Source organism: Mus pahari, chromosome 5 (genome assembly GCF_900095145.1).
Source record: "Mus pahari chromosome 5, PAHARI_EIJ_v1.1, whole genome shotgun sequence".
NCBI lineage: Eukaryota > Metazoa > Chordata > Mammalia > Rodentia > Muridae > Mus > Mus pahari.
In genome coordinates this window covers 57,088,231-57,104,829 of record NC_034594.1, presented here as the reverse complement: position 1 = coordinate 57,104,829, position 16,599 = coordinate 57,088,231, and the positions used below count along the sequence as shown (strand labels likewise).

At 43.3% G+C, this 16,599-nt stretch overlaps 2 protein-coding genes across 4 annotated transcripts in view; both read right to left on the bottom strand.

Moving 5' to 3' along the window:
- Acsl3 (acyl-CoA synthetase long chain family member 3) overlaps positions 1-14,874 on the bottom strand; it is a 52,608-nt gene extending 37,734 nt beyond the window's left edge. The window contains exon 1 of one of the 2 annotated variants that reach the window (XM_029538503.1): positions 14,657-14,874. The gene's annotated coding sequence lies outside the window, so the exon portion shown is untranslated. Of the gene's footprint in view, positions 1-9,087; positions 9,171-14,656 lie in introns of those variants that run through there. The other variant, XM_021197464.2, reaches the window with a different exon arrangement.
- LOC110321272 (U3 small nucleolar RNA-associated protein 14 homolog B) lies at positions 4,785-9,236 on the bottom strand. Of its 2 annotated transcripts, XM_029538501.1 has the most exons (3): positions 9,088-9,158; positions 8,777-8,816; positions 4,785-8,056 (listed from the first exon to the last, which is right to left on the bottom strand). In XM_029538501.1, the coding sequence occupies exon 3, from the start codon at positions 7,921-7,923 to the stop codon at positions 5,653-5,655; it is 2,271 nt and encodes a 756-aa protein (XP_029394361.1). In that variant the 5' UTR covers positions 7,924-8,056; positions 8,777-8,816; positions 9,088-9,158; the 3' UTR covers positions 4,785-5,652. The 2 variants fall into 2 exon arrangements, with proteins under 2 accessions (XP_029394361.1, XP_029394360.1); XM_029538500.1 differs by lacking the exon at positions 8,777-8,816 and having other exon boundaries at positions 9,088-9,236.
- Positions 14,875-16,599: the final 1,725 nt, after the last annotated feature.

Below are 16,599 nucleotides of genomic sequence, written 5' to 3'. Positions count from 1 at the left end.
TGTGTGTGTGTGTGTGTGTGTGTGTGTGTGTATACACTCATACCATTAGGCTGAAAAAGTATTTTAAATCCATGAGGTAATCATTAGCTAATGGTCAAGTATCCGTTGAAGACTGGGCATGCTGCACACCCCAGTCCTTGTGGGGTCCAGTACTCAGGGAGGGGCTGCTGACAGATATCCCACACAATGGTCAATTTAACAGTCATGGTTACTCTTGAGGATTTACAAATTCCACTACTTTTCTCCACCCTCTCCCCATTAATCCCAGTGCTTTTACACAGCTCCAACTCTCCAAACTCCAACCCTGATGTCACCTCTTTATGAAACCTTCTAGCACGTGCTTGGGGTCTTTTCTCTAAGAACCCAATGCTTTAAATAAACCTCTATGGGTTTTGCTGGTCTCCAGCTACACTTCAAAGAAGTGGGCACATTAATGACTCATCTCTAAAATACTTAGCCCAAGCAACACAGAAAACAACACTACATATCAATAACTGTGGTTTTTCTTTGTTTTTTGTTGCTTTATGAACTTATTTCCAAAAGAGTAAAACAAGAAACATCACAGAAAATATAAGGAATTTTATGCCTTTGCTTCTGAAAAATAGGCTGGAAATCCAAAAAAAAACAAAAACAAAAACAAAAAAAAAGAGATATAATATAAAATCTGGTTAGCTGGATTTTCTATCAACTTACTCAACACACAGTAAATCATTGAGGGATTATACTGTCATCTAACTAGCCCTGTTCACATCTTTCAGTAGAATATAGGTAATGGATAAGTATGGTGATTGTTTAAATCAGAACTTCAGAGTATGGTTTAACCAAAATATTCAAGAGGGTAAGTTCTTTGAAGAGTCATTCTGGTTTTTTATATACACAAAACATTAAAGATAACAGATGGAGCTCTATGAGTTCAAGGCTAGTCTGGTCTACATAACAAGTTTCAGGGCAACCAGTGTTATACAATAGAGACACTGTCTCAATTTAAAAAACCACTAAAATGAAAGTGTCTTCTAGCTCTGAGTCCATAGCGCAAGCACTAGTAAAACATGCTGCCCTCGTGATGAGGGCACAAGAATGAAGCACCACTTAGAAAGCAAGTTTACAATTTTTATTAAGAGCACTCAACTTCTTTTTCATAGCCTTTATCCAATTCTTCACTTCTAGGAATCTTTAGTAAGTCATCTGCAACAAGCAATCAAAAGGAAATAGGCAAATACACAGTAACTGGGACTATCAAACACACTGTGACACGTACATTCATTATATAGCCACTACAAATATTTCAAACATCTGTTAACACTGTAATTGCTTGTGACATTCTAACAAGGAAAATAGGCTGAATACTGAATATACACAATACAGTTTCACTTGTTAGCAAACAAAAAAATATCAGCAGTGGCCATATTTTGGATGCGAAATTAGTACTGATTTCGAAATAGTCAATTTTATGTTCTTACATATTTTCTACTTTTCATACAAAACATATACTGTTATAATCAAACAAACTCTTAAGGAAATGAGAACAAATTATTTCCACACATTCAGACAGGAACCAATTTTATATACTTTAAAAAAAAAAAAAATCACAAACCATTGAGCCAGTATATAACTTTTTAAAAACAAACTAAACAGAACCTGGAGACTCTAAACACCATTGAAATATGCCTATTCTAAACTTACAACCTGAAACACGGCTCATGATGATCCCAGCATTTAAGAGGTAGAGAGGCAAGTCAATCTGTGAGCTCCAGGCCAGCCTGTCTATACAACAAGTTCCAGGACACCCAGGTTTCCACAGAGAGACCACGTCATAAGGAAAAAAGGAAGGGAAAGAGGAAGGGAGAGAGGGAGGGGAAGGGGGAGGGAAGGAGGAGGGAAGGAGGAGGGAGGGAGAGAGCGAGCGAGGGAGCCAGGGGTTCTGGGAGTGGGTAAAGCAGAAGAATAGCTACCAGTTCAAATACAGTTTAGTATACATAGCAAGTTTAGACAAGCCAGGGCTACACTGTGGGACCTTGCTTAAAACAATAAACATACAACTTAAACCAGGCATGGTGGCACAGGTAGGAAGACTTTGAGATTGTGAATTTGAAGACAGCCTGGAGAACTTCATGACAAAAAAAAAAAAAAAAAAAAAAAAAACTCTACAGAATTATAAATTTTATGTAATTTGACTAAAACGATTACTAAATTTAATATATTAAAATAAATTATAATTGGACAAAATAGTTTTTACCAAAAGTAACTTTGGTAAATTCTGACATTCCTAATCATATAATGCAAGCCACAAGATAAATAAAACTCTTTTCATGTCTTATAGTAATAAAACTAATCTTTTTGTAGTGATTGAGACCAAAACAAACTGACCTGAGATGCAGCACAATCTGCAAGTTCCCTAGTTTTCCCACCCCAGTTCATAGCCTTTTTGAGAGGATTTTTACCTTTTACCTTTCTCTGATCTGGTGTCTTATACTTTAGGTCCAGTTTTATCTAAGAGTCTCCACAGAGTACTCACCTTCTGGGCCTTGTGTGCTGTCCCCAATGTCAGGCCCCCACCCCATCCCAGCCACTCTGGCCTAGCATGCTCCATCCATGTTACCTCCCTGCTACTATCCCTCTCCTCCTGGATTTGCCCAACACCACTTAAAGTTTTCCACTCTTACCACAGTCTGTGTTTTGCCTTAGCCTTAACTATTGTGCCTGTAATTAAGTAACTGCTTATAAAACTGTTTCCTGCCCATCCTCTCTATGAATGAAGAAGTGTCTTCTACTCATTGCTCAATCCCTAGTGACCATCATCACAGAACCTGGTCAAACATACATTAGGTAGGTGGGTGGGTGGGTGGGTGGACATGTGCCGGCAGGCAGGCACTGAAGAACACACACACACACACACAGGTGAATTATAAATGTTATATAATGAGTTGCTGAGCAGTGACGCATGCCTACAAACCTGGCTACTCGGGAAGCTTAGGCTTTAAGATTATAAGTTCAAGGACTACCTGAATAAATGGTGATTTCTAGCCTGGCCTAGGCAACTTAAAAAGACATCGTCTTTAAAAAAAAAAAAAAAAAATCCCTTGGTAGGGGCACAGTTCTAAGTGTGGGGAGGCGGCTGCAGATATAGCCTGTTGACAGAGCTCATGAACAGCATACATAAGGTCTGTGAGTTCAATCCCAATGCCAATGAAAAAATTATCACAGGGAGGCAGAATAGAGAGTTCAAAGTCAATCCAGCCTGCCACCCTGGCCTATCGAGGTCAAGGCTAGTCTAAGATGCACCAACAAGACCCTGTCTTAAAAAACAGAAACAAACTGAGGATGTAGCTCAGTAGCAGAGCACTTGCCTAGATTTCCTGAGGCCAACTTAATACACACACACACACACACACACACACACACACACACACACTTTCTTGGCATCTATTTTATAAGCTTAGGAACTCCTGTGATACTAAAAGCCTCTTTTGACAGATTTGCCCTACTTAATTTTTGCCACAGAATGAATTCCTTTATGGTAAACACTATGTTCACCAAAAGTACCTCACTGAAATGACCCCAAACTAAACAAGTAAAGACAGAAATACAAAAAAGTTTGGTGTGTGGATCCCGAGAACAAGATTCCTATCGATAGAAAACTCAACCTTTTAAAAATGAACAGTTATAATGGCCTCTGAGCACCTCAAAGTCCCTCATCTATTCATCTGCTCTCTCTGACCTATACTCTGGACATGACCCCTCACCCCATGGGTGATCTGGTCCTAAAGACGCACAGATAGATTCTCTGGCAGCCACATTCTTGATAAAAATCTTGAGCACCAATTACTATAAAACATAAGCGTCTAATCCCATATTCAAGGAGTCAAGTTTACCACTCCCTTGATCCACCATCCAGCTATCACCTACCTCAGCCCTCCTCCTCTTAGAACTGGAATTATGTAGTAGACCCTTCCTGGCCTTTAACTTTCAGCTATCCTTGTGCCTCTGCCTGCTCCCAAGTGCTGGGACTGCAGGGAGGCCTTGCCATTCATAGCTTTACATTTTAAAAATATACAAGAATTTTCTAAAACCTCAATTCTCCATCCCACTTCAATATATCCTTCCATCTTTCCAAGAATACGTAAAAATGGAAAGCTAAATCCTCCCAGGTCCAAAACCCTGCTCAAACTTCAAGGTATCCAATAAAATCCCTTTCGTCCCTTATTCTCCTCAGAGGTCTTGCCAGGTGATTACTTCCTGTCATACAACTCTCCTGCCATGCTCACCCTAACTTCTACAGCTGACATTTTCAACTCTTACCCCATTAATACAATACATCCTGCATGCACGCTGCCAGCTTCGCATTCACTCCTTTAACACAAATGTCACAACGATCCCCTATCCAAGTCTTAAATTCCTCTACTTTGCCTAAGAGATGAAAAGTATAGTTTAAATTACTCTGCAAAACACTTAAGGCCCTCCGAAACTGATTTTTCAGTAGCCCAAATTCTGTCACTTTATGCTTCTGTTATTCTGCATCTTCCCTTAGGGATGTCCAGGACTGCTGGACACCAAAGGAAAGGAAGGATGGAGCAGACCCGAAATCCACAGTATGCCAGGCAGGGAAGGATGGGCTGAAGCGAGGTCTGCGGTCCCGTTCTTTTACACACCAGGCAGGAATGGATGAAATGAAGTTCAGAACTGGTGGGTCAGCAGGATCCAGGTCTGGCAGTGAATGCTGAGGGAAGGGAGTCTCTGAAGATTTCAGTGTTAGAACTTTTAGAAAACAGCTCTTAAGACAGTAGTCAATGAAACAGCTTGTGCGCATATACTTTATTCAGGGTGGATCAAGGGCTATATATATTGATCCTGGAAAGTGAGAAGGGGTTCTTCTTAAGGTGAAGTTTCACTGGCTGAGGTTTAAGGTTCAGGGGATACCTCATTTGCATGGTAAGACATTCCAGAAAATTGAACTTATAATTACATGACATTCCTTAGGTAGACTGGGGTTAGGCTCCCCATCAGGTGAAGAGGAAACCCACTAAGGAAAGGAAGTCCTCCATTTTGCACCAGGAAAGCTCAGGAAAACTATCCGGGCTTGGCAAACTATAACATTTTATTCTTAAATTTTATTCGTCTCTATCTTCCTTGTCTGTCTTCCTCAAGTCTAAATTTGTTCATTCTGCCTATAAACCCTTCGTAGAATCTTTTTGGGCTTGTTTTTGTTTTGTTTTCTGTTTTCTTTTCATTTCTTTTTTTGAGCCAAGTTCTCATTCTGTGGCCTCAACTAAATGATCCTCAACCTTGAAGAACGCTGATTACATATATTAGCCACTAGATCAGGATCTATTAACTTAATATCTAAACTAAGCATTTTCTGCAGCCCATGCTTCCTCTGCCCGGTCCCAGTCTGAACTTTTCTGTCCACACATCCGTCTCTAAGCCTAGGATAGGTACTCTGCATTTTTGCCATGAATGAATCATAAATTTTCTAAATTTATCATGTACCTCAAAATGGAATGTAAGCTCTTTACTAGCTAAAAATGCCTTATTTCTACAATGTGGCTTAAGTGTTTGTCAATTTAGGAAATGACCCTGAAGCACAATGATGCAACCAAGAGAAACACTAGAGGTTCTTAGCCCCAGGAACAAAGATGCTACTCTGCTGGAAGCTCAATCTGCAGAGCTTTTCTTCTGTTGTTTTTGCTCTTTTCTGGAGAGGCTTTGTAGGATAGAGAGGTCAGTCCTTGTGGAAGAGCAGTACCCTACATTTTCTGCTTTTATGGGCTTAATGATATGGCCTAGTTTGGTGCCAACCTTGGGAACTGTCAGCTTTTGGAAGGTCCTCTGGGTGTTCCACATGTACCCAATAGGGTTTTGGATAGTCCTTTCAAACTGCTGGTGGTGGGTGAACGGGTGTGGAACCGCCCGCACCTGATGAGCAGCTGCATGGATGTTGCGCTTCTCACTGATAATCACATTCGGCAAATTCTTGTCTTTTCTTGGAGAATTCTCAGGAGCTTTAATAAGAAAACGGCGTCTTTTCTTGGCACTGGGCTTCAGGCCGGTACCAACCCACTCACCCCATCCAGGCAATGATAGGTCCAAGTCCTTTGGTTTATTTGCCTCTATAGCTTCCCTTTTCTCTTTTAAGAACTCTCTTATGACGTCATCTCCAGCAAAAGCTTCCTTTATTAGCTGCTTGTGATCGGTCTCCACTTCATCTTCTAACTGCTGTATTGTGGGCACTGCCAAAGACTTCACAGAAGGAGATGAGTTAGCAGTTAGGAGGTTCTGTAGATCAATCATTTGTTCCTTCTTTTTCTTCCCTCCAGAGGCATCAGGGTTGGTGGGTGGCTTCATCTCCTTCCACTCCCCTTTCAACAAAGGTCTGGAAAGCCCTTTTTTTGGATAATGTCCCTCTTTGCTCAACTCTCCTTGTTCCAGAACATGTGCTCTCTCTAGCCTTTGAAGCACCAACAACTTCTCTGAGGTAAGGTCCTCTCTCTGGATATGGAGAACATTTTCCTCTGAACTCACTTTTTGATTCTCAGATTGATGACTTTCCTTGTTGAGTTTCTGTATTCTCGACTCAGATAATACCTCCTGGCTTTTAGAATCTTCTGTTTCTTGGCCACCCATTAACTTAGCATTGTTGGGATCAACTCTTTCTTGAAAGGATCTTTCTTTTAACACAAGTTCTTCTACCACTGGTCTTTCATCTCCCTCATTCTCAGAAGACACATGGGCCACAAATTCAGGCATCTGTTCAGGGTCTGTCTTAATCTCACCCCTTTTTGCACTGCTGCTGCAGCTGCTAAGCATCCAGGGATTTACACCATCTGCATCCATCTGTAGGTCATCCAGTCCATGTGAGACAGAGACTATTCCCTCTTCTGTGCATCCGACTTCTTCCTCACTCTCTGAAACTACCTGGAGTTTCTGTGTCAGTTCTCTGTTCCTAGCCAATTGTTCTTGCATAGCTTTTCGAGCCTCCAGGTCATATTTAGCCATAATTGCCTTTGACTTTGCCCATTTCCCACTGCCCTGGTGCTTAAGGCTCATCCGTTCTGTCATTCTGGCCTTTTCCATTTTCTCCAGTTCTTGCAATGCAGCATTTGGGCAGTCTTTCCACAGCTCCTCAAACTCCTTTAAGGCTTTCTTGGCCTTTCCTTTCTTTAGATCTCTGTGATACTTCTTACTCTTGATTCTCTTCTCTCTTCGAGCTCTAGCCTCATAATAGGACTGCAGAGCTCGCGTCCTCTGAAGCTCTGCTCGGCGTATCTTGGCTTCTTCCCGGCTCATAGCTCTGATGGAGGCTGTTTCCACAGAAGTCAATAAAGGGTCTGTTACTGGCTGCTTGTTCTTATGAAGAAGGTTAAAAACTTCTTGTTCCAGGGGGGTTCTTGCTTTCCAGTCAGTAAAAACATGTTCAATGGGAGCGACAGCTGGTGGCTCCTTCTCCATGGGAAAAATCAACTGCTCTGCTTGCCGGTTCTTCAGAACAACAGGATCCCACTTGGAGAGCATTTGTGAGGTTTTGCTGAATGCTGCTTCCCTGAGGGCCTGGTCAGCCTCTTCTTTGTTAAGGGGTGTGGTCAGCGTCTTTGACTTGACTCTATGCAGCTGTTTTTTCACAGCAACCAAGGCAGATAATGCTCTAGCAGGCCCAAGCAAATCGGACAGGACCAGCTTTTCACCTGATCCTTCAGAAGTGACACTGAACTCTGACACCATCCGACTAGCCTCAGATCTCTCTGCCAACTTCCATTTATTCTTTCTACCAAGGGAACTGACTGCTTCCAGGAGTTTTTGACGTTTTCGTTCTCCATCACTGTCCCCCTCATCTTCACTCGTACTCAGTGGATAGTTGTCTGGCAAATCCACTAGTTCTTCCTGCTGGCTCAAAACCAGAAGGTCTGCCACATTCCTGGCCATGTTCATGGTACGGCCTGCTTCCTCTCACAGGGCCTGTTAGCTCTTGAAGAAGCGTCTGGTCTCACTCATCTTTAGCTTCATCTATTTACTGCCAACTGTCTCTGACATAGATGTTTTCTGAGAATCTTATTTGAGATGTCTAAAGAAGAAAAGACCCAGATAAATACCCCAGTAATTTCCATGTAGTCAACACATAAAATGTACAAGCCAGCCAGGATGGTGTTATACAAGGCCAGCCTAGGCTACAGAAGCTCCGTCTCTGTGTCTGTCTATCTGTCTGTTACCTGAAAATTATAACACAGGTAACAAAAACTTCAAGCCAAAGCAAAGAAAAGGGAAGTAAAAAGAATGACTCATGATAAAGATACAAGAGATCGGACAGGAAATTAAGTGCAACAGGAAGCCCAAATGTTTGTGGACAATAACATATCACAATTCCTAGAAGCATCAGGCAAGCAACTCAAGGCACGCTTCTCAGTACACTTCCTGTGTGTAACAAGTGAAAGACCCTCATCTTCTCCACTGGCCATGCCCCAGGAAACTTTAATTCATCTAACAATTGCTTTCTGAGTTGCTATGAGTCACTGAAAGAAATCATGCAGGTTCTGGACTGGATCTGCTGCAAGCTTCTGCTCTATATACTTCCCCAAAGGATACGTTCTAATCCCCTTAGTCCTCAATAGCTGAACCTTAATGTAAATTTGTTAACCTAGCAAACCCAGAATGCTTGTTCCTATTTAATACAAAAACAGAGATAGAAAAATAAGAAAAGAGAGGAAATAGGAAAAGCAAATTAAAACAGAGGAGAAAGGCAGAGAGGCAAGGAAAGAAGCACACTACCGAATCCTAAACTACCTACCTGTTTGTTTCCAAGAATTTAAATTGTCCTGTTACAACAACTGAAAGGAAAAGCTCAGAGTCAGGCTCAGTGTTACATGCCTATAATCCCAGCACCTGGGAGACTAGGGGGATTTTAAAATCAAAGCCAGCATGGGGTTACATTAAAAAACAAAAAACAAAATAAAACAATACAACACAACAACAACAAAAAGCATGAGGTTACATTAAAAAGGAAAAATATAATAAAAAGCCTGCCCCACCCCACTATAAGAAAAAATTTAGAAAGAAAACGAAGTCTGAGAAATAAGTGACTGACTCCAATTTACATACCAAGTGTTATATACACGGATGGCAATCCACTCAGCAACCCAAAGTTGGTGATATGCCACTCAGGAGGCTAAGGCAGATGGATCTCAAGTTCAAGGCCAACCTGAGCCTCACAGCAAGTTCAAGACCAGCTTGGAGTAAACAGTAAGACCCTGTTCCAAAAAAAAAAACAAAAGAAATGCCACCTGATTTTGTGTCATATGACATAAGCCTTGTAAGTAATAAAAGTAGAAGCTCGTTCTCTGAATAAGAAAGTGTGAGAACACCAGTGTCAACCTGTTCACAATGTGCTAACATGCAGAAATTCATTTTCCCAGGAAATCTAAAGCCCAACTTCCAGTTAACTAATACTAACTAAAACAGAACAAAACTAAAGGATGTGGTCAGTAAGATGGCTCAGCAAGTAAAGGTTTGCCACTAAAGCCTAGTGAACTGAGTTCAGTACCCAGAACCCACATAAAGGAGAGAAAGAATCAACTCCAATGCTGTCCTCTGACTTTCACCTGTGTATTGTGGCATGCACTCAGATGGACTCTCAAGGGATCCAATGAATGTGCACACACACAGACACTCAGACACACATACATACACACATGCAGACACATATACATGCACTTATAATTTTTTAAATAATAGAACAAAATCCAGTTAATGTTCCCAACTTACAGTTTTCTATTTACATACGACATCTCAAACTCTACTAAAAAGACTCCTAATACATAAGATACTTCCTTAAGGTGGGACTATATATAGAAGCTTAGTGATACTACTTCATGAAAGAAGGCAAAGCCAGGCAATGGTGATGTACACCTTTAGCCCCAGCACTAGGAAGGCAGAGACAGGCAGATAGATCTCTGTTGCGTGTGAGTCCAGCATGGTCCACAAAGCACGTTCTAGAACATTCAGGGTTATACAGAGAGACTTCATATTTTACTGTCTCCCCCCACCCCCTTTGATTTTTCAAGACAGGGTCTCTCTGTCAAAGGGGGTGGGGGGAGTCAGTAAAATATGAAAAACTGTCTACATTCTCTAAAAACAAAGTGGTTCTTGGTTCATGTTTATTGACAATACTGCAGACACTTATTTAAAAATCTCACAACAGTAAACAATAGGATCTGTTGTCACCACCATTCAGTAGAAACCGAGGCCCAGAAAAGTTAAAAGCTTCCAAAGAACAGTAAGAGGATTCCAACCCAGACACCCCAAGTTCCAGACTCATGTTTCTGTCCATCAAACCACAGTAGGCAGGATAGGGTGCTACACTTTACAGGGGGGTTCTTACAGGAAGCGAGCACTAATGCACAGAATTGGCAAAATGACGACTAGTACTTACAAAGAAACCACTCAAGGCAAAGAGTGTTTGTGAATTTCCCTACAGCCTTTTGTGAAATAATTAAGATATACACNAATGTAAAATACTAAAGAATTTGAAAACTAGAAACAAAGAAAATAAAGCTATGTTAATTAAAATAAAGATTGCTAAAAAAGAGCAGAATCTGTACTACCAGAATCTGTACTGATTATAAAGGCCAAAGCACCAAGCCTTTCCATACTCAGCAACTTCATGAGGTAACTCATTCCTATTCCAATACCCTCTCAACATTAAAAACATAAGCTCAAAACCTCTGTTGGGAGATGGGGAAGCTAGGCAATGGGGTGGGTACAAGCCTATATTTAATCCCACAGCACTTGGGAGGCTGATGCAGGTGGATCTCCAAGTTCAAGGCCAGAATGGTCTATATAGTAAGCTACAGGACTACCAGGGCTACAGAGAGAAGCCCTGCCTTGAAAAACAAAAACCTTGTCAACAGTGGACATGGTGGTGCATCCTTGGGCAGAGGCAGGAGGATCTCTGAGAGGGAGCAAGACCGGTCTGGAGAACAGCCACAACTACATAGATTCTGCCTCAAAACTACAATTAAAAAACCTCTGGCTTGACCCATCCTACCATAGCAGCAAGGTCAAAGAATTGTCACAGGGTCACTCACTCCAAGGTACTGACTGCCTTCCCTACAGTGACTACTTCTATCTCTACAGTGTCCTTTGACGGTTAGTCTTGACTGTCAACTTGCCTGGATTAATAAATGCCTAGCAGAGTAGTAAAGCATACCTCTGGTTAGGGGAGAGGGTCTGTAAAGGCATTTCCAGAGACAAAGCAGAGAGCTGGCCTAAATCCATGCACTAACTAACCCCTGAGAGATACACAAGCACAGCATTACTGGGACGTGGAGTCTTTGGAGGAAGTCAACTACCAGTGGGATATTCTTAGGGTTTTATCTTGCCCCAGAACCTGCCTATATTCCCCTTTCTGTACTCCCTGGCCACCTTGATATGAAATGTTCTTTCAGCAAGCCCTTCCCCACTAAAACCGAATGACGTCTTGGAAACTATGAGCCAAAAATCTTTCCCTGCCTTCTTTGATCAGGTATTTGTCACAATAACACTGAGGTAACTAATATGTCACTCTTCCTATCTCCTTTCCAAACTCTGCCTCTTCTACTCAGTATTAACAGGGGCCTCTTTCTGCTCTTATTCCTCCACAGGCAGCCTGATATACACATGGTTTTAGATACTGTCAGCAGTACAAGAGAAGACCCCAAAATGGCATTCTCTACTTCTGAACACTAAACCAGTACCCTAAAGAGAAGCCCACAGCCATGGATCACTTCTAAACCTAGAAACATGTTCTCCCACATCCAATACCTACTTCTTTCACAATGAGCCTCAGCTGGGAGAATAATAGTGCATGCAAGCCCTCCAGTTGCCTGTGTCTGAAACAGTACCTTCTCTCAGCTCATACTACCTATCACCATGCCATGACAGCTTTCCGCCTAACATCTCCACTTTCTTGAATTTCTACTCATCGTATTAACCTCTTCAAAGGCTCAGCTAGTCTAACATATTGACAGTGCTATGAAAAAAAAAAACAGTATTAATATGAAATTTTCGAAGTGGGGACTTTCTTAAGCACATCTTTGCACTTATTCTATACAGTATGCACAAAAGGACAATACTTACATACAGCCGGTATCCAATGAAAGTATTACAATTAGTTATATTGCTTTCATAAGTGTTTGAATAGCTATCTATATAGTTAACAGTCTCCCAATTCATACATGGTTTTCTTGCTTCCTAAGAACTGAAAGTTGTTTACTTGGTTTTTGTTTTTTTTTTTTTTTTTTTTTTTTTTTTTTGACAGGGTTTCTCTTTATGTCCTGGAATTACATAAACCAGGCTGGCCTNTTTCATAAGTGTTTGAATAGCTATCTATATAGTTAACAGTCTCCCAATTCATACATGGTTTTCTTGCTTCCTAAGAACTGAAAGTTGTTTACTTGTTTTTTTTTTTTTTTTTTTTTTTTTTTTTTTTTTTTTGAGACAGGGTCTCATTATGTCCTGGAATTACATAAACCAGGCTGGCCTCGAACTCAAAGACCTATCTGCCTCTGCCTCCTAAGTGCTGGGATAAAAGGTGAGCCACCAAACCCAGCTTAGAGCTGAAATTTTTATGTTAAGTTACTGAGTAAAATATAAGCTACAATAAATACTTTAGAAAATTATGATGCCCACTGAAAACCAGAAAAGCCTATCACTGAGGGCTGAGTGGGGTGGGGTGGGTGTTGTGAGGTGGGGATGTCTAAATCACACCTTCAAATCCACAGACCATATAAAAGATTCCTGCTTCTGAGCTTTAAGCACTCTAAAGGCAGGCATACATGCCTGGGAATACTCCCTATCTCATTCAGGTACTTTGCAATTTGAGCTGAGATGGCAATAAAAAAAAAAAAAAAAAATAGTTGCTCAAAAAGTTCTGAAGCTCTTCTCCTACGTACATTTAATTACAGCCTCAGAGCACAAATTGGAAATCTAGGAAAAATCTCACATAATCAGTTTTTAAAAAGCAGCTCCCTGGATTTCCATGTAAATCATAATGCTTGTTATAATCTTCAATCATCCAATACCTCACCTTTATTGCATGTAATGTAGCTTGCAACCACCCATTTATCTACAAAATCATTGGCATGTAGTCTAATCCCAGCCTGAGGGCACAGGAACACATCACATGTCCCTGTTATGTTTCCCAGCACCTGCCAGGATGCCTGACATGACTCAATGTGAAGGATCTCGGTGAACAATTAACTGAATCAAGAAGGCTCTAGTGTTAGTCCCCCAGACAATGTCCTTCAGTGTGTCCTTCCTTCTTTGCTTTCTTCAAGGAGGACATCTTGGGACTCACAGGGTACCAGTCACTCAGCCCAAATGTCCTACAAATCCAGTAACTGGACTCCAAAGACACCAGGTGACCCTCTCCTGTGGCCACACTGGAGTCAAGACACTTTATGACAGAAGAATCAGAGCCTAAGTTAGGAAAATACAATCAGCCTTCAACTCTACATGTGAGGGGTGCTCAGGGAGACACTAGAAAACGCATTCTCAAGTCCCAACACTTCCCTCTCTGTAATAAGCTTTTCGTGCACTTCTAGGGACAACTCAGCAGCACCCTTCAACAACACTCAGAGCCAACGTGGGCATACAAAACAGCCTAAAACAAACAGAAAAAAAACAAACAAACAGAAAAAAAAAACACCAAACTACAGCTCTGCAGAACCCCTAAGGCCCAAAAGAACCTGAAACCCAAAGCCACGGGGGAAACCATTCGAACACCAAACAGAGGGCTGTGTGCTACTAAAGCCATGAGATGTAAATGTTCTAGATTCAGACAGGCTCTCCTGGGGCTCAAGCTTCTCCTACTAGCTCAGATCTGGGCTAAGTTAATGTGTTCACAGTGTAGGCTCTCTCACTGTAAAACTGAGAATGTGCGCCCGTCCCGGTGGACTAACAATGTAAACATAGCCATGCACAAAGTTCTTGGTGTGTGGCCTTTAATAAAAGCTCAATAAATGTCAGCTCTGTCATTCTAGGCAGTTATCATCAAGCCCCCTCTCTAGTTTCCACTGGATTCCCAACAACTGTCCTGCCCTTTCTAATTTGGGGGCTTTATAAACAAGTGATCGGAATACCTGTTCTAGAACCAGAACGGACCATACAGTTGGATCTTCATCTGTGAAATCCCATCACGGGATCACAAGTGACCCCCGGGGCTGCCTATGTATGCATCTCATGACTGACTCGTGCGAGACTAAAACGCACTAAGGAGGGGACACCAGAGGTTCCCCACGCCAGTCCCACCGCCCCGCACCCGCAGTTTCTGCCCCACGCCCGCAGTTTTCAGGGACCCGCTGGGCGCTGGTTCCTCCCACGGACGCCGCGCGATCGCGTGGAGCGGGACGACCCCACCCACGTGCCCGCGCCCGAGGAGGAGGCCGCGGTGCATCCTTTCTCCCGCGCCCGCAGCTCCACGCCGGCGGTTTCCCCGAATCCGCGCGGACGCCCTACTCGCCACTCAACCTCCACCAACCCCCGCTTCCCCGACCCCCGCCACGGCCCAGCAACCCGCGGCCCAGGAGTCCCCTCGGGCACCGGCGAGCCGTGCACGCCGAGTGGGAGGGGGATGGCCTGGCCGCCATCCCGCGACCCTCATCGCCTCACAACGGGCGCTGCGCTCACTCACCGTGGGCTCGGACCCACGCAGGCCTGGCTGCTCCTGGGAGCGGCTCCTGCCCAGCGCCACCTCCTCAGGACCCTGACGCAGCTGCTGGGGCCGCCCTGCGAGACGCGGACGACCGCCTGCCGCCGGCTCAGCCTCCCTCTCTGCCGCCGCCTCCTCGTCCGAGCCCGCGACCGCGGCCACAACCACAGCGACGTCTCCCGGCGCCGGCTGAGCAGCGTCTGTTGAGCCGCAGTCCTGGACTCGCACCCGGGGCTGGCGCTCGTTGCATATGCAAAGAGACCGCCGCCCATTGGCCCGCGGGCGGTGGCGCGTGCGGGCCTCGGCCTATCAAATGCCGACCTGGGGAGCGCGGCGCTGGCGGCAGGGGCGGGGCGAGGTTACTATGGGTCATTCTGCGGAGCCGCTGGCGGCTGGACCGGGCTGGGGCCCTCGCAGGACGGGGATGGAGCCCTTGGGGAGGGGAGCGGCGGGACGGACCGGCAGCTACGGCAGCTGCAGAGGGAAGCCGGGCTGGGGGAGTCGCGCGGGAGGACTAAAGGCGTCCAGGGTGCCCCCGCTGAGAACTGCAAAACCCGCCTTCACTGCTGCGATGCATAAATCTCAATATAAACGAAGAAATAACCTGCTTGGTTTCCCCCCCCCCCCAATTCTTCTCTGGACTGGATTCGTTATCCTAGTTTGAACACGGATTTCTAGCAAATCTTGCAAGGAGAAAAAAATGACTTGTGGAGGGGAAAGCTCAAAGCAAGCCCTGTATTATTTCTCTTGCATGGGCTTTATTTAATGCAGCGTGTATCCGTCTACTCGTAAATCTTCGCATAGCCACGTTTCGTGTTTCCAAAGGATGAAACTTTACTCGAAAATAATCTATATGAACGAGAAATGAGTGTGTTTAGTTTGCCATTGTATAGATCCTCTTGGACACTACATCATGATATAGGCATTTATTTTACAACCACCTCCCCCATTCAAACAAAACATTCACCCAGGAAAACACAAATGACTAAATCAGCCACTGCAGTGTAATATTAAAAAGAGACTGTTCGTAGCAGAGTCGTTTTTTTCTTAACCCAACCTAGTATTTAGTTGGTCTGTGAACTTTTCTTTAAGTAGGTGAAAGGTCGAGTTGCTGTGCTAGCCTCAAGCTAAGGCAGAGAGAGACTCACTTCCCAGGACAATCTAAAAACTCTCTCAGGAGGCTGCCAGGACTTGAGCTAGGTGGAGCCATGATGCACTCTACAAAGCCAGCTCACTCACCTTGGGCCCCTGGCCAGTCTAATTGCCTGAAAGAACAGATAGTGTTTGACTCAAGCAACCTGCTCCTACGAGGAATTTCACATTTCCCAAGGAAACCCTGCCAATAAATGGAATGCAGAATTTCCAGTCTACAGAGGGATGTGTATCTTAGAAGTGGTAATTCAGAACTGCAAACCTTGAGAAAAATTAAACAACTTCAAGACAGGAAAACTAATACTGAACCTTCCTCCCCGGTTCACAAACATAAAACACATGTGTAGAATTCCAGGGACATCTTTCATTATCTCTTTATAGGCTAAACAATATTTTATGGGCATGTATTTACATTTAACAGAAAATACTAGTGAAATTCAAATACTGAACTGGAATATTGTTTGCTGTTTAATACTAGTTAAACAGAAAATATTGTGTTTCTATTCAGTAGGCTTCTTTGTATGGTTGTTTAGTTCTTTGTGGGAGAGTGGGAGCCAAGATCTCCTCATGTAGCTCAGACAGGCCTGGATTTTACTATGTAGACCAGGGTGGCCTAGAATTCACAGTGATTCTAGGATAACAGGTGTGATACAAAGCTTTAGGCTTTGTTTACACCTGGAAACTAGGCCTTACACTCTGCCCACAGGGTAACCTTGAACTCCAAACAATCTTCCAGCCTCACCTAGGTTTATTTATTGTTGTTTTTGTTGTTG